Genomic DNA, 24,972 nt, shown 5'->3' with positions numbered 1-24,972 from the left:
TTGGTAATGAATAAGGAAGACAGACAGTGACCTGCCTCTTGAGAAACCTATATGCAGGTCAGGAAGCAACAGTTAGAACTGGGCATGGAACAACAGACTAGTTCCAAATAGGAAAAGGAGTACATCAAGGCTGTAAGTTGTCACCCTGCTTATTTAACTTATATGCAGAGTACATCATGAGAAATGCTGGGCTGAAAGAAGCACAAGCTGGAATCAAGATTGCCAGGAGAAATATCAATAACCTCAGATATGCAGATGACACCACCCTTATGGCAGAAAGTGAAGAGGAACTAAAAAAGCTCTTGATGAAAGTGAAAGAGGAGAGTGAAAAAGTTGGCTTAAAGCTCAACATTCAGAAAACGAAGATCATGGCATCTGGTCCCATCACTTCATGGGAAATAGATGGGGAAAAAGTGGAAACAGTGTCAGACTTTACTTTGGGGGGCTCCAAAATCACTGCAGATGGTGATTGCAGCCATGAAATTAAAAGGCCCTTACTCCTTGGAAGGAAAGTTATGACCAACCTAGATATCATATTAAAAAGCAGAGACATTACTTTGCCAACAAAGGTCCATCTAGTCAAGGCTATGTTTTTTCCAGTGGTCATGTATGGATGTGAGAGTTGGACTGTGAAGAAGGCTGAGCACCAAAGAATTGATGCTTTTGAACTGTGGTGTTGGACAAGACTTCTGAGAGTCCCTTGGACTGCAAGGAGATCCAACCAGTCCATCCTAAAGAAGATCAATCCTGAGTGTTCATTGGAAGGACTGATGTTGAAGCTGAAACTCTAATACTTTGGCCACCTCATGTATAGAGTTGACTCATTGTAAGAGACCCTGATGCTGGGAGGGATTGGGGGCATGAGAAGAAGGGGATGACAGAGGATGAGATGGCTGAATGGCATCACCGACTTGATGGACATGAGTTTGAGTTGGTGATAGACAGGGAGGCCTGGCATGCTGCGATTCATGGGGTCACAGAGTCAGACACGACTGAGTGACTGAACTGAACTGAAACAATAGAAAAATAAAACCAAGTCCACTTTGTACTATTCCTGAGTACAATCTAGTAAGATGTTTGAACTTGTATTTTAAGGAATTGTATATGGGTCCTTACACAAACTACATAGAAAGATAGAATAGAGAAGGAAGAGAAAGGAACAAAAAGCAAGAAATAGAGATGAGATAAAATATACATTTCTTGGAGAAATGGGGATTCTTCCAATTTCCCTAGATATCTAGGTTAAATACTCTTTGGAGGAATCAAACCTTTTCCATTGTAGCTTGCTAAAAGAAGCTTCAGAACAGCAAAATGAGAGCAGTTCTTCAAGGAAGAGCGATTAAAAATAAGCTTACAGGCTTCCGATTCAAGATGGCAGACTAGAAGGATATGTACTCATCTCCTCCTGTGAGAGCAACAACATTGCAACTAGCTGCTTGATCCCACAAAAACAAAACAAACAAACACCTCACGTCCAAAGGCAAAGAAGAAGCCACAGTGAGACAGTAGAAGGGGCTCAATCATGATAAAATCAAATTCCATACCCATTGGGTGGGTCATCCACAGACTGGAGAACAATAATATCAAAGAAGTTCTTGCAGTATTGTGAAGGTTCTTAACCCCATGTCGTCTTCCTAGCCTGGAGATCCAACAAAGGGACTGGGAATCTCCAGGGAATCTGGCTGTGAGGGTCAGTGGGATTTGACTAGCACTTGCAGAGGACTGGGGGAAACAGACACTCCAGTCTTGGACAGCAGAAACAAAATTTTGCAGGCACCAAGAACCAGAGAAGAGGATCAGTGACCCCATAGGAGACTGAACCAAAACTACCTGCAAGTATTGGAGGGCCTCCTGTGGAGATGTGGGTCAGCAGGGGCTCACCACAGGGCTCACCACCCTGAGGGCTTGCCCTCAGGGATGAGGGCACCAGAAGGTCAGCCTACCAATAGAACCTGTAGAACCCAAGGCTGGGTCGCCTCAGGTAAAACAACTACCAGGGAGGGAGTACAACCACACCCATCAGCAGATAATTGGATTAAAGCCTTACTGAACAAGACCCTGCCCACCAGAGCAAGACCCAGTTTTTCTCATTGACAGTCTCTCCCATCAAGCTTACACAAGCTTCTTAGCCTCATCCATGAAAGGATAGACAGAAGAAGCAAGAAGAAGCACAGTCTTACAGCAGCTTAAACAAAAACCATATTACAGAATCTTAATCATAATGAAAAAACAGAAAGTTATGTCCCAGATGAAGGGACAAATTAAAATCCCAGAAAAACAAATAAATGAAGGGAGATAGGCAACCTTCCAGGAAAAGAACTCAGAATAATGATAGTGAAGATGATATAGGATCTTGGGGGAAGAATGGAGGTAAAGATTGAGAAGAGGCAAGAAATATTTACAAAAGACCTAGAAGAACTAAAAAACAAACAAAGATGAATGATACACTAGAAGGAATCAAAAGATGAATAAATGAGGCAGAAGAATGGATAAATGACCTGGAGGACAGAATAGTGGAAATTACTGCCGCAGAACAGAATATAGAAAAAAGAATAAAAGAAATGAAGACAGCCTAAGAGACTGCTGGGATAACAGTAAACACACCAACATTTGCATTAGAGGGGTCCAAGAGAGAGAAGAGAGAAAGAAAGGACCTAAGAAAATATTTGAAGAGATAATAGCTGAAAAATTCCTGAACATGGGAAAGGAAATAGTTAACGAAGTCCAGGAAGCACGGAGAGTCCTAGGAAGGAAAAATCCAAGGAGGAATACACCAAGACTGACATAGTAATCAAACTGACAAGAATTAAAGACAGAAAAGTATTAAAAACAACAAGGGAAAAATGACAATACACAAGGGAACTCCCTTCAGGCAATCAGCTGACATCTCAACAGAAATAAGCCAGAAGAGAATGGCATGATATATTTAAAGTGATAAAAGGGAAGCAGCTACAACTGGGAATACCACTCAGCAAGACTCTCCTTCAGATTTAATGGGGAAGTCAAAAGCTTACCAGACAAGCAAAAGTTAAGAGAATTCTGCACCACCAAACCAGATTTATGACAAATGCTAAAGGAATTTCTCTAGGCAGAAAACACAAGAGAAGGAAAAGACCTAAAGAAAATAAACCCCAAAACAATTAATAAAATAGTAATAGGATCATATCTATCAGTATTTACCTTAAATGTAAATAGATTAAATGCACCAACCAAAAGGCATATTCTGGTTGGGTGGAGGAAAACACATGCATATATGCACTTTCACTTACCACATTACTCTGCTTGAAGCCCCAAATTGTGTGTAATTATTTTATGTTGTTAAGTTAATCATGTTCTCATTATGGCTTGCAATTGTAATTATCTTTTATTTTTTGTCTATCTATTGATTGTGAAACCTGATAAACATCTTTTACTATTGTATGTAACTATTAGTCACTTAGTACCATTGTATCATGATTGGTCAACAGAAAAATAATAGAATTCTGTATCACCAAAACTACCATCTATAATAGCCAGGACATGGAAGCAACCTAGATGTCCATCAGCAGATGAATGGATAAGAAAGCTGTGGTACATATACACAATGGAGTATTATTCAGCCATTAAAAAGAATACATTTGAATCAGTTCTAATGAGGTGGATGAAACTGGAGCCTATTATACAGAGTGAAGTAAGCCAGAAAGAAAAACACCAATACAGTATACTAACACATATATATGGAATTTAGAAAGATGGTAACAATAACCCTGTGTACGAGACAGCAAAAGAGACACTGATGTATAGAACAGTCTTATGGACTCTGTGGGAGAGGGAGAGGGTGGGAAGATTTGGGAGAATGGCATTGAAACATGTAAAATATCATGTATGAAATGAGTTGCCAGTCCAGGTTCAAAGCACGATACTGGATGCTTGGGGCTGGTGCACTGGGACGACCCAGAGGGATGGAATGGGGAGGGAGGAGGGAGGAGGGTTCAGGATGGGGAACACATGTATACCTGTGGCGGATTCATTTTGATATTTGGCAAATCTAATACAGTTATGTTAAGTTTAAAAATAAAATAAAATTAAAAAAAAAAAAAACTACCATCTAATAAGAAAACCCGTAATCACTTTTTAAAATCCAGATTCATATAAGAATTATCTTGACAGTTTTTGAAAAATATTTTGAACATTTGGTTCAGATATTCCTTTTTTGCTTGAGAGTTCCAGATGTTTCTAGTGAGTAGTCATGTTTAAAAACAACTGAACTATATGATGATCTTTTATCTAGTTTGTTTTACTTTTTCTATTTCATATCAGTGCTCCAATTTCACTTAGTTTATGCTCTCCAATTTCTCTCTTTTTTTTAACGTTCTTTCTCAATCTGTTATCAAGTCTAGTAGAAAAGCTTTTGTATATATATATATATATATATATATATGTTTATATATGTTTTAGAAAACTTACAAATTTTTGCCTCACTAAAAAGTTTATGACATTTTGGTTCCACTTGTTTTACTTAGTATGAAAAGAATGCTAGGTTTATAATTAAAAAATAGATATGCAACAAGCAACAAAGGTTTATTGTATAGCATAGGGCACTATAATCAATATCTTATAATAACCTATGATGGAAAATAATTTCAAAATTATGTATGTGTATTTGTATAACTGAATCACCTTGCTGTGCACTTGAAACATTGTAAATCAACTACAATTCAATAAAAAAATATATATGCTGCTGCTGCTGCTGCTGCTAAGTCGCTTCAGTCGTGTCTGACTCTGTGCGACCCCATAGATGGCAGCCAGCCAGGCTCCCCCGTCCCTGGGATTCTCCAGGCAAGAACACTGGAGTGGGTTGCCATTTCCTTCTCCAATGAATGAAAGTGAAAAGTGAAAGTCAAGTCGTTCAGTCATGTCCAACTCTTGGCGACCTCATGGACTGCGGCCCACCAGGCTCCTCCATCCATGGGATTTTCCAGGCGAGAGTACTGGAGTGGGGTGCCATTGCCTTCTCCAAAAAAAAAAAAAAAAAAAAAAAAATATATATATATATATATATATATATATGCGTACATTGTATCTTGTGGAACTGCAAAATAAACTCTGTAAAAAGTAAGAAATGCAAGAACAAAAGTTGAAGACACATTTCAGAAATATGTAATTTTGCAAAAATACTGATTTAAAAAATATGATATTCTCTATAAGTTTTTCTTGTTGCATGACAATATATTTTGTCAACATGAAATTTATGGGTCATCAACATTCAAGAAGCTGATCAAAGCAATCTCTTTCTTTGTCCCCCACATCCTTCTCTCTTTTCACTGTCTGTCTCAGGGAATAATTTACCATTGTCTGTATAGCAATAGTCTTTGTCAACAATCAATTTTCTTGGCTCTAGAAATAATACTTTCTGTTTGATCACTGTTGCCTGGTCGATCATCACTTTTGTTCATACTGTCTTCATTCTCCAACCTGGCCTCCCATTTCCAATACTCTCTTAAATATTTCTCCATAATGTTCACCTTTTAAGTCTTGAAAACATTTTCTGGTTCTTAAATTCTACAAGGGGAGTGTCCAATGTAACACAAATTCCTAGAATCATGCTTGGCATACATTTGATGCTTAGAAATATTCCTGGAATTTAAACAAACTGTCTTGCATTAGACAATACCACTTATGTTACTTAAATTAACTTTTATTTTTCATTAATTCATGTCATTTATTTTATTTCTTTTTTTTTTAAATTATTTAGTTAAATTTTATATATATTTGTTTAACAGCTTCTGATTATTGAGGTACTTTTCTGACTTGTTTCCTTTCTTTGGATAAATTCCTTCAATAATCATGAGTCTTTTTTTCCATCAATAACAATATTTGCATGGACTGTGGTTGGCATGTGTTTATTATGCAGCTAAGCACAAGTACATGATTCAGTCAGTTCAGTCACTCAGTCATGTCCGACTCTTTGCGACCCCATGAATCGCAGCACGCCAGGCCTCCCCGTCCATCACCAACTCCCGGAGTTCACTCAGACTCACGTCCATCGAGTCAGTGATGCCATCCAGCATCTCATCCTCTGTCGTCCCCTTCTCCTCCTGCCCCCAATCCCTCCCAGCATCAGAGTCTTTTCCAATGAGTCAACTCTTCGCATGAGGTGGCCAAAGTACTGGAGTTTCAGCTTTAGCATCATTCCTTCCAAAGAAATCCCAGGGCTGATCTCCTTCAGAATGGACTGGTTGGATCTCCTTGCAGTCCAAGGGACTCTCAAGAGTCTTCTCCAACACCACAGTTCAAAAGCATCAATTCTTCGGCACTCAGCCTTTTTCACAGTCCAACTCTCACATCCATACATGACCACTGGAAAAACCATAGCCTTGACTAGACTTGGCAAAATAATGTCTCTGCTTTTGAGTATGCTATCTAGGTTGGTCATAACTTTTCTTCCAAGGAGTAAGCGTCTTTTAAATTCATGGCTGCAGTCACCATCTGCAGTAATTTTGGAGCACAAAAACATAATTTCCCATGAAGTGATGGGACCAGATGCCATGATCTTCGTTTTCTGAATGTTGAGTTTTAAGCCAACTTTTTCACTCTCCAGTGCAGGATTAGCATTCAGTAAAGTTTCAGATAAAATACACAACTTCTATTTCATCTTCTAAGACTTTCCTTAATACTAAAGTTACGTAAAATGAATAGGTGATTTTCCCTTTAGAGATCAAACCTATATCCTTAGAAACTGCAGCCTGTAAAAACATACATAACTCATTAGAAATGCTGCTAAGCCTCCATGTTAATGACTAAATATGGAATTGGAAAAGCAGTTCTTTTGATTTTAATATCACTTAATGCAGGAGAAGTAGCTCATCAACATGAAATCAAGGTACTCATAGAAATGGCAGAATCATGCTGAGCATTTAAAAAGCAATCACTGCTCATGAAAGCAGTAGCCTTAGATAACTCAGAGGCCTGGCATCAAATGAGACCATATATAATTACTGATAACTTTTTTCTTAAGATAGAAAGTATATGATCACATCCTGATCCTAGATTTATGAAGTGAACATTTGATTATCTGTAATAGAGAGGCCTGAGACAACACTTGTATTAAGGTTGATAGAAAAATCACACTGAAAGAATCTATGGATGATTCCATCTGTTTTTCGGGTTATGTCAATCAATAAATATGCTAAAGTAGTCTTGGGTGTTAATAGTAATATTAAGAATAATAATGTCATATGTATTGTTAATAATAAACCATCTTATTACTGATTATAGTATTGTTATTATTACTTCATTTTAAGAAAAAGTAATCATTTGAATTCTTTTAAAATAATTGGCCTGTATTATTTATTACAATTTTGCAGATAACAAGAAGTACTCGATATTAGATGATGATAAATGTTTCCAAATATAATCAGAATATGATCATAGTGCTATAGCAACACAGGAAACATTTCTGCTCAAGTAATAACTACACAAATGCATGGCTTTCCATTTAGGCTTTTAGCTACTACACTATTAGATTATGGTGGATGTTGTTCAGTTGCTAAGTGTATCCAAAGTTTGTAACCCAATGGACTGCAGTATGCCAGACTCCCCTGTACTTCACTATCTCCAGAGGTTTGCTCAAATTCATGTTCATTGAGTCAGTGATGGAATATAACAATCTCATCCTTTGGTGCCCCCTTCTACTTTTGCCTTCATTCTTTCGCAGCATCAAGGTCTTTTCCAATGAGTCAGCTCTTCCCATTAGGTGGCCAAAGTTTTGGAGCTTCAGCCTCAGCATCAGTCTTTCCAATGAATATTCAGGACTGATTACTTTTAGGACGGACTGGTTTGATCTCTTTGCAGACCAAGGAACTCTAAAGAGTCTTCTCCAGCACCACAGTTTGAAAGCATACATTTTTTGGCACTCAGGCTTCTTAATGGCCCAACTTCCAATCCATATGTGAGCACTGAAAAGACCACAGTTTGACCTGTATGAACCCTTGTGGGCAAAGTGATGTCTATACTTTTTAATATGTTGTCTAAGTTTGTCATAGCTTTGCTTCCAAGGAGCAAGTGTCTTTCATTTTCATGGCTGCAGTCACCATCGACAGTAATTTTGGAGACCAAGGAAAGGTAAGCTGTCACTGCTTCCACTTTTCCCCCTACTATTTTCTATGAAGGGATGGGGCTGGGGGCTTCTTTTATAGCTCAGTTGGTAAAGAATCTGTCTTCAGAGTCCCTGGTTCGATTCCTGGGTCAGGAAGGTCCACTGGAGAAGGGATAGGCTACCCACTTCAGTATTCTTGGGCTTCCCTTGTGGCTCAGCTGGTGATGGTGCTGGAGGCCATGGTCTTAGCTTATTTTAATGTTGATATTTAAGCCAGCTTTTTCTCTCTCCTCTTAAGAGGCTGTTTAGTTCCTCTTCACTTTCTGCCATTAGAATGGTATCATCTGCATATCTGAGGTTGTTGATATTTCTCTTGGCAAACTTGATTCCAGATTGTGATTCATCCAGCCTGACATTTCACATGATGTATTCTGTATATGAATTAAATAAGCAGGGTGGCAATATACAGCCTTGTCATGTTCCTTTCCAAATTCTGAACCAGTGCATTGTTCCATGTCTGATTGTAACTGTTGCTTCTTGATGGCATATAGATTTCTCAGGTAAGATGGTCTGGTATTCTAATTTCTTTAAGAATTTTCCAGTCTGTGGTGATCCAACAGTCACCATGTAGTCTTTAGTGTAGTCAATGAAGCAGAAGTAGATGTTTTTCTGGACTCCCATGCTATGGTTTTTCCAGTAGTCATGTGTGGATGTGAGAGTTGGACTGTGAAGAAAGCTGAGCACCGAAGGATTGATGCTTTTGAACTGTGGTGTTGGAGAAGACTTTTGAGAGTCCCTTGGACTGCAAGGAGATCCAACCAGTCCATCCTAAAGAAGATCAATCCTGAGTGTTCATTGGAAGGACTGATGTTGAAGCTGAAATTCCAATACTTTGGCCACCTGATGTGAAGAACTGACTCATTTGAAAAGACCCTGATGCTGGGAAAGATTGAAGGTGGGAGGAGAAGGGGACAACAGAGGATGAGATGGTTGGATGGCATCACCGACTCAATGGACAGGAGTTTGGGCTAACTCTGGGAGTTGGTAATGGATAGGGGGGCCTGGCATGCTGAAGTCCATGGGATCACAAAGAATCAGACACAAATGAGCGACTGAACTGAACTGATTGATGCTTTCTTATGAACCCATGAATGGTGTCAATTTGACCTCTGATTCCTCTGCCTTTTCAAAACCCAGCTTGTACATCTAGAAGTTCTCAGTTCGTATACTGCTGAAGGCTAACTTGAAAGATTTTGAGCATAAACCTACTAGTCTGTGAAATGAGTAAAATTGCATAGAAGTTTGAACACTCTTGGCATTGCCCTAACTTGGGATTAGAATGAAAACTGAGGTTTTCCAGTCCTGTGGCCACTGGTGAATTTTCCAAATTTGCTTATATATCATGTGCAGTGCTTTAACAGCATCATCTTTTAGGATTTTCAATAGCTCAGCTGGATTTCCATCACCTCCACTACCTCGGTTCCTAGTAATATTTTCTAAGGCCCACTTGACTTTGTACTCGAGCATGTCTGCCTCTAGGTAAGTGACCACATCATCATGGTTATCTGGGTCATTAAGAAATTTTTTGAATAGTTCCAGTGTTTATTCTTGCTATCTCTTCTTAATTTCTTCTGCTTCTGTTAGGTCCATAACACTTTTGTTCTTTATTATGTCCATTTTTGCATAAGAAGTTCCCTTGATATCTCCAATTTTCTTGAAGAGATATCTAGTTTTTACCATTCTATTGTTTTCCTCCATTTATTTGCATTGTTCATTTAAGAAGGCCTTCTTATCTCTCCTCTGGAACTCTGCATTCACTTGTGTCTACCTTTCCCTTTCTCCCTTGACTTTCACTTCTCTTATTTTCTCAGCTTTTTGTAAAGACTGCTGAGACAACTACTTTGACTTCTTGCATTTCTTTGGGATGGTTTTAGTCCCTGCCTCCTGTACAGTGTTTTGAACTTCCATGCATAGTTCTTCAGGCACTCTGTCTACCAGATTTAATTTCTTGAATCTATTTGTCAACTCCAGTGTATAGTCATAAGGGATTTGATTTAGGTCGTACCTGAATGGCCTAGTGGTTTCCTTACTTTCTTCAATTTAATCTGAATTTTGCAATGAGGAGCTCAAGATCTGAGCCACAGTCAACTCCATGTCTTGATCTGGTGGCTGGATGGAAATTTCCATCTTTGGCTGCCAATAATATACTCAGTCTGCTTTTGGTACTGACCTTTTGGTGATTTCCATGGATATAGTTATCTCTTGTGTTGCTAGAAAAGGTTGTTTCCTATGACCAATGTGTTCTCTTGACAAAACTGTTACCTTTGTCTTGCTTCATTTCATATTTCAAGACCAAACTTGTCTGTTAATCCAGCTATCTTTCCTACTTTTGCATTCTAATTCCCTGCGATTAAAAGGACATTTTTTCTGGTATTAGATTTAGGTCTTGTAAGTCTTCATGGAACCAGTCAACTTTAACTTCTTCAGAAATAGCGGTTGAGTCAATAGACTTGGGTTACTGTGATGCTGAATGGTTTGCCTTGGAAAGGAACCAAGGGCATTCTGTTGTTTTTGAGACTGCACCAAATACTGTATTTTGGACTCTTCTGTTGACCATGAAGGTAATTTCATTTATTCTAAATGATTCTTAAAGTAGCATAGTGGTCATCTGAATTAAATTCTCTCATCCCCTATCGATTTTAGTTAACTAATTTCTAAGATGTCATTGATCACTGTTGCCATTTCCTGCTTAAGTATATCCAACTTGATTTATGGACCTAAATTTCCAGGTTCCTATGCAATATTATTCTTTACAGCATTGGACTTTACTTTCAACACCAGACACATCCACAATTGGAGTGTTGTTCCCTTAAAGCATCACAGTCTTTTTGTGGTGAAGGGACTTGCATAATTCAGTGAATCTCTGAGCCATGATGTGCAGGATCATCCAGGTCAGACAGGTCATAGAGAAGAGTTCTGACAAAACGTGGTTCACTGGAGGAGGGAATGGCAAATCACTGTATTATTTTTGCAATGACAACCCATGAACAGTTGTTGTTGTTAAGTTGTTCAGTCGTGTTCAACTCTTGTGACCCCGTAGACTGCAGGATGTCAGGCTTTCCTGTCCTTCATCATCTCCTAGAGCTTGCTCAGATACATGTCCATTGAGTTGGTGATGCCATCCAAACATGTCATCTTCTGTCGTCTCCTCCTACTTTCAATCTTTCCCAGCAACAGAGTATTTTCCAAAGAGTCCAGTCTTTGCACCAGGTGGTCAAAACATTGGAGTTTCAGCTTTAGCATCAGTCCTTCAAATGAATATTCATGACTGATTTCCTTTAGGATTTACTGGTTTAATCTCCTTACAGTCCAAGGGACTCTCAACAGTCTTCTCCAACACCACAGTTTGAAAACATCAATTCTTCAATCCTCAGCCTTCTTAATGGTTTAACTCCCATATCCATATGTGACTACTGAAAAACCATAGCTTTGACTATATGGACCCTTGTCAGCAAATTAATGTCTCTTCTTTTTAACATGCTGTCTAGATTTGTCATAGCTTTTCTTCCAAGAAGCAAGCATCTTTTAATTTCATGTAGGGAAAGGCAAAAAGATGACACTGGAAGATGTGCCCCACAGGTCAGAAGGTGTCCAATATGCTGTTGGGGAAGAGTGGAGGTCCATTAGTAATAGAGCATGGTTAATAATGGGAAGTAAAAGGGAATTCATTGGTTTGGAAGATAGAAATCTGTGGACACTTGATAACATTTTAACAACCACCATAACAATGAAAGATGACATCCAGATTGTGAGTTCTCTTTCCCCTCTGCACTGAATGTTATTGTTTTACTCCATTCCCCATCATTCTCTTGCTTGCAGGGTGTTGTTCCTTCTCTGTCAGACAGACAAAACATACCTGCCATGGCCCATATATCAATATTGCTTTAGCTAGCTGGTGGGTTTTCTATATATATATATATATATATATATATATATATATATATATATATATAAACATATATATTAACTTTGACCAAATTTTTACTTTTTAAAATTATAACCTTTTCAAATTATAGTAGGAATTTGTATATATATTTGTATTATACTAGATCTATTTCTAAATATTCTTATGTTTATAATCTACCCAAATGCTATAAATCTTTTTCAGTGCATGAATATCTCCCCTTCATGGTTAACAGCCTTGTTGTGGTGAAAGGGCTTGCACAAGTCAATGAAGTTATAAGCTATGTCATGCAGGGCCACCCAAGACAGATGGGTCATAGTGAAGATTTCTGACAACACATGTCCACTGGAGGAAGGAATGGTAAACCCTCCAGTATTCTTGCCTCGAGAACTCAATGAACAATATGAAAATGCAAAAAGATATGACACTGGAAGATGAGCCTGATCAGGTCAGAAAGTATCCAAAATGCTACTGGGGAAGAGCAGAGGGCAATTACTAATCACTCCAGAAAGAATGAAGTGCCTGAGCCAAAGGGGAAATTACCTCAGCTATGAACATGTCCAGTGGTGAAAGTAAAGTCTGATGCTGTAAAGAACAATATTGCAAAGGAACCTGGAATGTTACGTCCATGAGTCAAGGTAAATAGGACACGGTCAAGCAGGAGATGGAAAGAGTGAACATTGACATCTTAAGAATTAGTGAACTAAAATGGACAGAAATGAGTGAATTTAATTCAGATTATCATTATATAGATAACTATGGGCAAGTATCCCTTAGAAGAAATGGAATTGTCATCATGGTCAACAAAATAGTCCAAAATGCAGGAATGGGGTGCAATCCCAAAAATGACAGGATGCCCTTCATTCCCAAGGCAAACCATTCAACATCACAGTAATCCAAGTCTATGCTCCAATCATTAATGTTGAAGAAGCTGAAGTTGACTGATTCTATGATGACTTACAAGACCTAAATCTAATACCAAAAAAAGAAAATGAAAAAGATATCCTTTTACACACAGGGGATTAGAATGCAAAAGTAGGAAGAGATACCTGGATTAACAGGCAAGTTTGCTCTTGGAGTACCAAATGAAGTAGGTAAGGCAAAGGTAACTGAGCTTTGTCAAGCGAACACATTGGTTATAGCAAACAATCTTTTCTAACAACACAAGAGATGATTCTATCCATGGAAATCATCAAAAGGTTGATAGCAAATGCAGATTGAATACATGCTTTGCAGCCAAAGACAGAGAATCTATACACTCAGGGGAAAAAAAAAAAAAAAAAGACCTGGAGTTGACTGGCTCAGATCATGAGCTCCTCATTGCAAAAGTGAAAGTGAAAGTCACTCATCTTGTCTGACTCTTTGTGAATTCTCCAGGCCAGAATACTGGAGTGGGTAGCCTTTCTCTTCTCCAGGGGATCTTCCCAACCCAGGGATCAAACCCAGGTCTCTCACATTGCAGGCGGATTCTTTAGCAGCTGAGCCACAAGGGAAGCCCCATCATTGCAAAACTCAGGCTTAAATTGAAGTAAGTAGGGAACAGCAATAGGCCATTGAGGTATGACCTAAATCAAATCTCATGATTATACAGTGGAGGTAACACATAAATTTAAGGGATTAGATCTGGTATACAGAGTGCCTGAAGAACTATGGACAGAGGTTCATAACATTGTAGAACAGGCAGTAACCAAAACCATCCCAAATAAAAATAAATGCAAGAAGGCAAAGTGGTTGTCTCAGGCAGGTTTATATTTAACTAAGGAAGAAACAGAAGGGAAAGTCTGGGAGAAAAGTAAAGATATGCTCAAGTGAATGCAGAGTTCCAGAAAATAGCAAGGAGAGATAAGAAGGCCTTTTTAAATAAACAATGCAAAGAAATAGAGGAAAACAATAGAATGGGAAAAAAAAAAAAAAAAAACCCAAAAACAAAAAACTAGATATCTCTTCAAGAAAATTGGAGGTACCAAGGGAACATTTCATGCAAGGATGGGCATGATAAATGCCAGGAGCTGTAAGGACCTAACAGAAGCAGAAGAGATTAAGAAGAGATGGCAAGAATACAAGGAAGAACTATACAAAAAAGGTCTTGATTACCTAGATAACCACAGTTGCGTGGTCACTCACTGAGAGCCAGACATCCTGGAATGTGAAGTCAAGTGGGCCTTAGGAAGCATTGCTGCAAAAAAAGCTAGTGGAGGTGATAGAATTCTGGCTGACCTATTTAAAATCCCAAAAGGTGATGCTGTTAAAATACTGCACTCAGTATGTCAGCAAATTTATAAAACTCAGCAGTGTCCACAGCATGGGAACAGGTCAATTTTCTTTCCAGTCCCAAAGGATGAAAATGCTAACTACCATACAGTTGTGCTCATTTCACATACTAGGAAGATAATGTACAAAGTCCTTCAAGGTAGGCTTCAGTAGTACATCGATGAAGAACTTCCAGGAGTACCAGCTGCATTTGGAAAAGACAGAGGAACAGAGATTAAATTGCCAACATCCATTGGATCATAGGGAAAGCAAGAGAATTTCGTAGAAAATCATCTAATTTTTCTCCACTGATTATGCTCAAGCCATTGACTTTGTGGATCACAATAAACTGGAAAATTATTAAAGACACAGGAATGCTAGACCTTCTTACCTGCCTCCTGATAATCTTGTTTGTGGGTCAAGATGCAACACTTAGAACTGGACACAGAACAACTGACTGGTTCAAAATTGGGAAAGGAGTACATCAAGGCTATATGTTGTCACTCTGATTATTTAACTTATATGCAGAGTACATCATGCAAAATGCCAGGCTGGATGAAGCACAAGCTGGAGTCAAGATTTCCAGGAGAAATATCAATAATATCAGTTATTCAGATGACACCACCTTAATGGCAGAAAGAGAAGAAGAACTAAAGAGCCTCTTGAGGAAGGTGAAAAAGGAGAGTGAAAAAGCTGGCTTAAAACTCAACATTCAAAAAATAAAGATCATGTCATCTTGCCCCATCACTTCATGACAAATAGAACGGGGGAGGTTAAAAACAATAAGAGATTTTCTTTTATTGGGCTTCAAAATCACTGTGAACAGTGACTGCACCCATGAAATTACAAGACACTTGCTCCTTAGAAGTAAAGCTATGACAAACCTAGACAGCAAATTAAAAAGCAGAGACATCACTTTGCCAACAATGGTCCCTATAGTCAAAGCTGTGATGTTTTTAGTAGTAATATTCAAAAGCAGAAACATTACTTTGCCAAAAAAGGTCTGTCTAGTCAAGGCTATGGTTTTTCCAGTGGTCATGTATGGATGTGAGAGTTGGACTGTGAAGAAGGCTGAGTGCAGAAGAATTGATGCTTTTGAACTGTGGTGTTGGAGAAGACTTTTGAGAGTCCCTTGGACTGAAAGGAGATCCAACCAGTCCATTCTGAAGATCAGCCCTGGGATTTCTTTGGAAGGAATGATGCTAAAGCTGAAACTCCAGTACTTTGGCCACCTCATGCAAAGTGTTGACTGATTGGAAAAGACTCTGATGCTGGGAGGCATTGGGGGCAGGAGGAGAAGGGGATGACAGAGGATGAGATGGCTGGATGGCATCGCTGACTCGATGGACATGAGTCTGAGTGAACTCTGGAGTTGGTGATGGACAGGGAGGCCTGGCATTCTGTGATTCATGGGGCCTTAAAGAGTAGGACACGACTGAGCAACTGAACTGAACTGAACTGAAGAGATTGAGAGTTGGGCCATGAAGAAGGCTGAATGCAGAAGAATTGATGCTTTCAAAATGTGGTGCTGGAGAAGACTCTTGAGAGTCCCTTGGATTGAAATGAGATCAAACGAGTCAATGTTTTTTTACAAGGAGTGTTACAAAATGTAATAAGGACAATACTTGTTTCCTTTTATATCTTATAAAGTGAGGAGAAGGACATTCACATATTGAAATATGTATTAGTTTAGGGCTTTATATCCCTTTTGTCATTATTTGTCAAATAATTTATTCAATGCTTCAAACCTTGTTTGCAAGACATATTAGCTAATATATGGAAGTCTTTAATACAGTACCTTCTCAATGCATTAGAGATTTAAAATCAGCAGAGTTCAATTTATTGATGCTTTATTGACCTGCCACTGTACTTGTTTTGATAAGACTGAATGGAAACTATCCAGCTGAAAATTTTCCACACAGCAATATTGAGTTATATGTTCTACAGTTGGTAGTCTTAGATAATTATAGCCCATTGTAGGACAAGCTGTATAGATGTTGAGTGACACAGATAGAGGTGAAGGTTTTAACCATGGGAAGATGCTGCATGTTAGAGGAGTGTGATGTAACATGTACAGAGGAATCTGACATCAGTGGGCATCATCTGACAGTAGCCTTCTGTGTTGTTTCAGCTTGCCTCTTCCTGGGCATAATTCTTCTCCTGCGATGTTTGTAAATATTAGTATCTTGATATGTTAGCATTTCTATGGACCTTCATATAAACATCAAAAGAACCCTGAATCACTAGGTGATTCCAGATAAATGAAAAAGAACTGGCAGATAATTTTCACCCCTTGCAGTTCTGATGATGAGTGAAGTGAACAGATGCTATCCTCTGCTTGGTGCTGAGACCAGCAAAGCAAAATGGGCAACATTTACAAAATAGTATTACTTCATTGACTGTAAAATTTGCTAATTCAACATTGAGAGATATCAGAATATTTTTAAAGCTTTCTTCATTCATAAAAAATATTTATTAAGTGCTTCCTTATGTACCTGGCACAAAGTTATGAGGAAAATATATAAGTGAAGAGGGCCAGGGAGTGATAGGACAGTGAACTGCAGAAACTGAGCGTCAGACGGTGTTGCAGACACAATATAATAGGGCTGTACAAATACAGGGAGGCTGCTTTAGACTGTATGGTGAGTGAAGAATTTCCTGCAGTGCTACCCTGTGAGCTGGGACCTGTTGTCAATATTTTGGAGAATAATTGTCAAAGGCCCTTAGTAAAGAGGAAGCCTGGAATGTTGGATGCACAGTGAGGAAGATTTGGATGGGCAAAGATAAAACTGAGAGGAAGCAGGAGCAGAACACACTGATCAAAGGAAGGTTTTCAACCACATGTAGATCTGTTCAGGGAGAGCATGTTGACTGTTCCCCAAATCTCACCCAGATAGCTGTTTAACCCCTTGCATCATCTCCAGTGACTCCCTCCATCAGACTATCAAACAGTTAGTGTGCCAGGTATGACTCTAAATGTGGGGAGTATGAAAGGCTTGGCCAGCCCTGCCCCCACAGAGGATAATTCAGTGGAGAAGAAATAAATCAAATGATTACAAGTATCAAGAAGTCCAAGAAGTAAGTGAAATGTATCACTGGTATTTATAACAAAATAGGGTCAACCTAGCCTACAGCCCAGGTCTAAAATCTTGTAGTAATGAAATAGTATTTCATCTTACATATTTCACTTTAAAATGTCATTCCAAGTTTCTACTACAATAATAAAATGGATTGAAAATGCCAATTTACTTATATATAATATATAATAAAACATATATCATCCTTTATAGGTTTCTGTGTCCTTTCATATGCATTACCCCACTTAATATTCACAGTGCTTGTTATTATTATTATTCACAATAACAATACCTACTATTTTTAGTATTCACAATACCTATTATACTACCAACTTTTTAAAGATGAATAAACTACAGTGAGTCCTAAAGGAAATCAGTCCTGAATATTCATGGGAAGGATTGATGCCACTGAAACTCCAATACTTTGGCCACCTGATGCGAAGAACTGACTCTTTGGAAAAGACTCTGATGCTGGAAAAGATTGAAGGCAGGAGGAGAAGGGGACGACAGAAGATGAGATGGTTGGATGGCATCACTGACTTGATGGACATGATTTTGAGCAAGCTCCAGGAGTTGGTGAAGTACAGGGAAGTCTGGCATGCTATAGTCCATGGGGTCACAAAGAATCAGAAACAACTGAGCAATTGAACTGAACTGAAGCTAAAGTTGTGGAAATTTAACTGACTTGTCTACAGTCACAAAATGAATTAATAATGTAGGCAGTTCTAGTATTTTTTGATACTGCTTAGATCACCAAAGTTTGGGTTGGTCTGAGCTAAATATAGTAAAACTATTTACCCAACAGCACCAGGCATTTAGTTCAAAAACAAAAGGAAAGGAGGACATAGCATTCTCATTCTTAAGAAATATAGGATCTATTTAGGAAGATGTTCAGATAAGTACCAGATAATAAATTGGGCAGAAATTCTGGGTGTATATAAAGTTATGGAATAATCAGAGCGGTATGGGATTATTCTATAACCTCATCTTGACAGAAATTTTAAAACTGGGCATACAAATAGGTTGTATGGTTATATTTTTATACTTTTCTGTTGTGAAATTCTGTTGTTGTTGTTGTTGTTTTCGCCCTATTTTCAAAATGACTGCCAATCAATGAATCTCACCCACATTTCCTCTGAGTTTATTACTTAGTTTAGGAATCTATAGTGTTTCTCCATTGCACAGATAAATCTCAGCTACTCTTTTTCTCTCTCTGCTGAAGACATCTTCCAGGACAATCCAGAAAACTTTACTCAGCATTCTCTAATTATTTTATTCCCAGGTCCAAGCCTGATGCCAAGCTTTCTGTTCAAACAACCTCTTCCTGGAATGCTAAATTGTTGACCTTTAGGAAAGCTTCATTATTTAACCTTCTTCTATTTCTTAGAAAATCAGTAGAAAATTCTATTCAGTATGCAACCCTGAATATGCTGGCTTACGTTTTCTGAACACTGAATGTTCTGTTTCTCTCATACAGTGCAATGATTTTATTTTTCTGACTTTTGCATGATGTCAAAAAATGTTTAGTTTTATTAATATTGATTATTTTACATTATGTTTTATAATGAATCAGCACCTGGCATACTATTGCATAAAAGTACACGATCATTCCAAATACTATCATTGTCATTACACATATTGCATATTGAGTCTCTTTCCCCTTCCACTATACCTGGAAATATTTTCTATGTTAATTAAAAATTATGAATAATACATGTCAACTAATAAGTAATTAAGAAACAAAAGAAAAGTATACAACTTCAGTTTGTATTTAAGCTTTAGTGTTAATTGTCTTACTCTTCATGGCTGTGAAGGATCGCACAACATGTAACATGCTGAAGAAAAACAACTTGCCAAATCACCATTTGGTAGCAATATGCCAGAGCCTGTGCTAAGTGTTTTTTGTATGCTTTTTTATTTTCACTTTCACATTAACTCTACAAATAATTAATCTGCACCATAAATTTCTTTTCTAGAAAGTCAGTTGTTGGGGGCCAGCGTGAGGCACTCCGCCCATGGCAAAGGTCATGAGGAAGGAGGCTCGACATAAGCAAAGGCGGGATTGAGCCTCAGGAGTCCCCTGGAAATCCTTGAGCATCTACCCCCATAACCAGAGCCTGCCTACTTTACTACTTTGTGCTCTCACCTACACCTCTGACTTTGCGGGGGGCTGTCCCCCACCACCTCTTTCGGAGAAGGAGTTAACTTAGAGCTCCAGTTAATAATAATTCCTGGGCGTGATAGGAGTGTTTCAACCTACAAACTCCTCTGAAGGTTCTCTAGCCTGCCTGACAGGCTTGTCCGGCCACATGTGATTGCTCACAGCCTCCTAACTGTGAGAGGCACAAGATGTTTTAAACCTTCTAAAAACAGGTTCCTTAGAAAAGTTAGAAAACCATTAGTATAAGTATAATGGGCTGATTAGAAATTGTATTGGTGAAGGGTTTTTCATTTGTTGAGCCAATGTTTACTGCTAAGTCTCCACATCCCCTGCCCTTATACACATTAATGAATATATAGAAGAAATAAGTATTAACCTTTGATATAAATCACGTTAGACCTTAGGCCAAGTAAATTATTTCCTTAACTAAAACCCACTACACCCTCACCCTATAGGAATGTAACTTTGAGTGACATCTGTTTTAAGAATAATCACTCCTGGAGAAATAAGTGTTGACTGACCGCTGTCACAAGGAGAGGGTCATAAATTGTCAGCAGACCCCCCTGGCCAGAAGATGATGTAACACCATTAAGACCTCTGTATACATTTGTATGAAGCACCTGACTTTGATAAAAGTCAGGACTGCTGACCCCATGTGACTTTTGCATAACATCTCAGTGTATAAAAGTAGACTATGGAAAATAAAGAATTGGGATCAGTTTCTCAAAAGACTGGTCTCCCCATGTCTCTCTCTCTCTCACTCTGGTTGAGTCTCCATCTGGAGCGCGGAACCCGCCATGCTTACTAATTATGCCTGGGCTTCTAAGATCCGACCGGGGAGGCCTCAGTGTCTCCTCTCCTTTGGGAGAACAGAAGGACGCCTGCGGCCTCCGTAAGTGGTGCAAACTTCTTGTCTTGAAGTTTTATTGGTCTCCCGCGTAAACCAGGCTATGCAGCCTCTTTCCTCCACTGAATTTTCCTACTGAGCTATCCTCATTCTATTACTCTTTATATCTGTGATGAATAAATAATTAAATAGGTCGCCGACGCCGTCCCCACTTCGAATACCCTGGATCAGCCGGGGCTGGACCCCAGCAGTCAGTGAAGATCAAAGGCACATTTTTAATAGGAACTGATGAGAAACATCTTTGTAGAAAATGAAAAATACTTACGGGAACCAGAAATTTTTTAATCTCTTCTAAAGCATGACTCATACGTGAATAAGCCTCCCCCGGTGGAGCAAACACTTCAATTAATACATGAAGTTCATCACTCAAGTGGGCATACTTGGCTTCCCCACTTTTTCTTAATTCTTCTTCCTGTGAAAAAAGTTATTTTTATAAATACAAATCCACTCATTTTATATCGATTTAACATTTACTGAGGAGATGACAAAAGGATATAATCTAAGCAAATTTTCCCCAAGTGGAAAGTAAAAATCTGGCATAAGTCATTTAAAGACTTCAAAATAATTTTAAGAATTTGAATTTTTTTTAATCTAGCATAATTAGCTGCATATTTTAATCAGCTAAATGAAAAATACTAAATCCCCAAAAATAAGCGACAGAAATGCCATTAACTCCACTGGAAGAAAAGTATAGCTTTTGTGTCTGACAAGTAATCATTTGCAGGCAATGAACCCATGATTCCACTGTTCTTTAAGAAAACCAGGATTTTATAGATACTTTTTGAGAGGTGGTGAAATGGTTACTTGCTCTCCATGAAAGTGAGCAAAACAGAGGCTTCTCTCACAGGCTCATTCCCATGGGAATAGGTCCTACCCATCACTCTGCTATCATTTGCCACCTCATACAGGAGTAAGTTAAAGCAATGGCTGTTAAGCATTATGTTGACCTTGATTCTGAGAGAGCTGCATACCCAAGATTTTTGTGAGCACCGCACCTGAGTTATTACACATGACTGATCAGTTCAGTTCAGATGCTTCTGACTTTACTCATGTGTGTAAAGTTTTTCGCTCATGTTGTCTCTAATCTTTCAATAACATTGCATAGCATTCACATAATTCAAATTAGGATATTGAGTTTAAAAGACTTAAGTAACCTCAGCAAAGTTGGGATTCAAGTCCAGCTCATTTTGCAAGGATTTCAGGGAAGTAAAATTCAATGAAAAATGAACACATACTTGCTCAGTCATGTCTGACTCTTTGCAACCTATAGATTGTATCCCACATGGCTCCTCTGTTCATGAGACTCTCCGAGAAATAATACTGGAGTGGGTTGCCATGCTCTGCTCCAAGAAATCTTCCCAACTCAGGGGTCGAACCTGAGTCTCCTGCATTATAGGTGGATTGTTAATCTGCTGAGCCCCCTGAGAAGCTCAAAATTTACCATAAATAATATTAATTGTATCTTATTTTTCTTGACTCTCCTTTCCCAAACTAGCAATCGATTCACTAAATTTCAAAGGATTTAAAAAAAAAAAAAAAAAAAAAAGGATTGCTGCTGATTCCTGCTTTTTGGCTGAACATACAATAAGAACATCACTTCAGGACCTTTTCTGTCAGACAAGCTTTCTGAGAAATCTGAAATAATTCTCATTTTGAACTTACAAAAAGATCAATCCCTGAGTGTTTTCAGTGGGAGAACTGACTGCAAGACCCCAGACTACCAGAGAACTAACCCTAAGGAGTTTCCAATAGTGAGAACTCACATAGAGGAAACCACTTGAATACAATATCTGGTATCACACAACCTGTGCAAGACTCCTCATCTAAACAACAAACGAAACAAAAATACAAACCCAATCATCAGCAGACAGGATTACCACTTCACTCAGCCTTGTCCATCAGAGAAAAAACAACACACACACACAAACACACACACACACCTCAGCACGAAGCTCACACTATACAAAGCTTACACAAACAACTGGACCAACCTTAGGAAACCAGAAATAAAAAGGAAGGAAGAATTCATCCTTAAAGCCTGAGAAAAGGGGACCTCAAACACAATGTTTGTTTGTTTGTTTGTTTTTAATGATAAAAAGGCAGATAAATACTACACAAATTAAGGAACAAACTAGAAACACAGAAGACCAAATAAATGAAGAGGAAATAGGCAAACTATCCGAAAAATAATTCAGAATAATGATAGTAAACATGATCAAAAACCTTAAAAAACAGAATGGAGGAAATGAAAGAATCAGTTAACAGAGACCTAGAATAATTAAAGAAAGGGTGCATAATTGCACTCATCTTACACGCTAGTAAAGTAATGCTCAAAATTCTCCAAACCAGGCATCAGCAATACGTGAACCATGAACTTCCAATGTTTAAGCTGGTTTTAGCAAAGGCAGAAGAACCAGAGATCAAATCGCCAACATCCCCTGGATCATAGAAAAAGCAAGAGAGTTCCAGAAAGCATCTATTCCTGCTTTATTGACTATGCCAAAGCTTTTGACTGTATGGATTGCAATAAACTGTGGAAAATTCTGAAAGAGATGGGAATACCAGAACACCTGACCTGGCTCTTGAGAAACCTATATGGAGGTCAGGATGCAATAGTTAGAACTGGACATGAGACAACAGACTGGTTCCAAATAGGAAAAGGAGTACGTCAAGGCTGTATATTATCACCCTGCTTATCTAACTTATATGCAGAGTACATCATGAGAAAAGCTGAGCTGGAAGAAGCACTAGCTGGAATCAAGATTGCTGGGAGAAATATCAATAAACTCAGATATGTAGATGACACCACTCTTATGGCAGAAAGTGAAGAGGAACTAAAAAGCCTCTTGTTGAAAGTGAAAGAGGAGAGTGAAAAAGTTGACTTAAAGCTCAACATTCGGAAAACTAAGATCATGGCATCTGGTCCCATCACTTCATGGGAAATAGATGGGGAAACAGTGGAAACAGTGTCAGACTTTATTTTGGGGGGCTCCAAAATCACTGCAGATGGTGATTGCAGACATGAAATTAAAAGATTCTTACTCCTTGGAAGGAAAGTTATAAACAACCTAGATACCATATTGAAAAGCATAAACATTACTTTGCCAACAAAGGTCCATCTAGTCAAGGCTATGATTTTTCCAGTGGTCATGTATGGATGTGAGAGTTGGTCTGTGAAGAAAGCTGAGAACCGAAGAATTGATGCTTCTGAACTGTGGTGCTGGAGAGGACTCTTGAGAGTCCCTTGGACTGCAAGGAGATCCAACCAGTCCATCCTAATGGAGATCAGTCCTGGATGTTCATTGGAAGGACTGATGCTGAAGCTGAAGCTCCAATACTTTGGCCAACTGATTGGAAGAGCTGACTCATTTTAAAAGGCCCTTATGCTGGGAGGGATTAGGGGCAAGAGGAGAAGGGGACAGCAGAGGATGAGATGGCTGGACAGCATCACCGACTCGATGGACATGAGTTTGGGTAGACTCTAGGAGTTGGTGATTGACAAGGAGGCCTGACGTGCTGCAATTCATGGGGTCACAAAGAGTCGAGCACAACTTAGTAACTGAACTGAACTGAAACATAGACAAAAAAAAAAAAAAACAGTTACAGAAATTAAAAATACTCTAGAAGCATTCAATAGCAGAATATCTGAAGCTGAAGGACGAATCAGTGAACTAGAAGATAAAATGTTGGAAATAACTTCTGAAAAGCAGAATAAAGTAAAAAGAATGAAAAGAACTGAGGATAATCTCAGAGACCTCTGGAACAAAATCAAACACACCAGCATTCAAATTATAGGAGTCCCAGAAGAATAAGAGATAAAGAAAGTGTATGAAAAAAAAGTTTTGAAGAGATTATAGTTGAAAAATTTCCCCAGCATGGAAAAGGAAATAGTCAATCAAGTTCAAGAGGGACAAAGAGTCCCATACAAGGTAAACCCAAGCAGAAATATGCCAAGACCCATACTAATCAAACTAACAAAGACTAAACACAAAGAAATAATATTAAAATCATCAAGGGAAAAGCAACAAGTAAAACACTAGGGAAACCCCATATGTTTAACAGCTGATCTTTCAGCAGGAACTCTGCAGGCCACAAGGGGATGGCAGGATATATTTAAAGTATGGGAAAAATGTACAACAAAGATTACTGTACCCAGCAAGGATCTCATTCAAAATTGATAGAGAAATAAAAAGCTTTTCAGACAAGCAAAATTTAAGGGAATTCAGTACTGGCAAACCAGCTTTACAACAAGGGACGTATATAGTCAAGAAATACAAGAGTTAGAAAAAGATCTGCAAAAGCAATCCCAAACAATTAAGAAAATGGCAATAGAAACATATATATCAATAATTACTTTAAACATAAATGGATTAAATGCTCCAACCAAAAGACACAGACTGGCAGAATGGATACAAAAACAAGACCCATACATATGATGTCTGGAAGAAACACACTTCAGACCTAAAGATAGATATAGACTGAAAGTGAGAGGATGGAAAAATATATTCCATGCAAATAGGAAGCAAAAGAAAGCTG

The 24,972-nt window shown here is 38.4% G+C and overlaps 1 protein-coding gene across 2 annotated transcripts in view; it reads right to left on the bottom strand.

Moving 5' to 3' along the window:
• KHDRBS2 (KH RNA binding domain containing, signal transduction associated 2) overlaps positions 1 to 24,972 on the bottom strand; it is a 703,180-nt gene that overhangs the window by 286,866 nt on the left and 391,342 nt on the right. For both annotated transcript variants that reach the window (XM_055571819.1, XM_055571818.1), the window contains exon 4: positions 20,702 to 20,848. In XM_055571819.1, the coding sequence (XP_055427794.1) occupies positions 20,702 to 20,848 (147 nt within the window). The remainder of the gene's footprint in view (positions 1 to 20,701; positions 20,849 to 24,972) is intronic.

The sequence above is a fragment of the Bubalus kerabau genome, chromosome 3 (assembly GCF_029407905.1).
Source record: "Bubalus kerabau isolate K-KA32 ecotype Philippines breed swamp buffalo chromosome 3, PCC_UOA_SB_1v2, whole genome shotgun sequence".
NCBI classification, from domain to species: Eukaryota; Metazoa; Chordata; class Mammalia; order Artiodactyla; family Bovidae; genus Bubalus; species Bubalus kerabau.
This window is presented reverse-complemented; position numbering and strand designations above follow the sequence as displayed.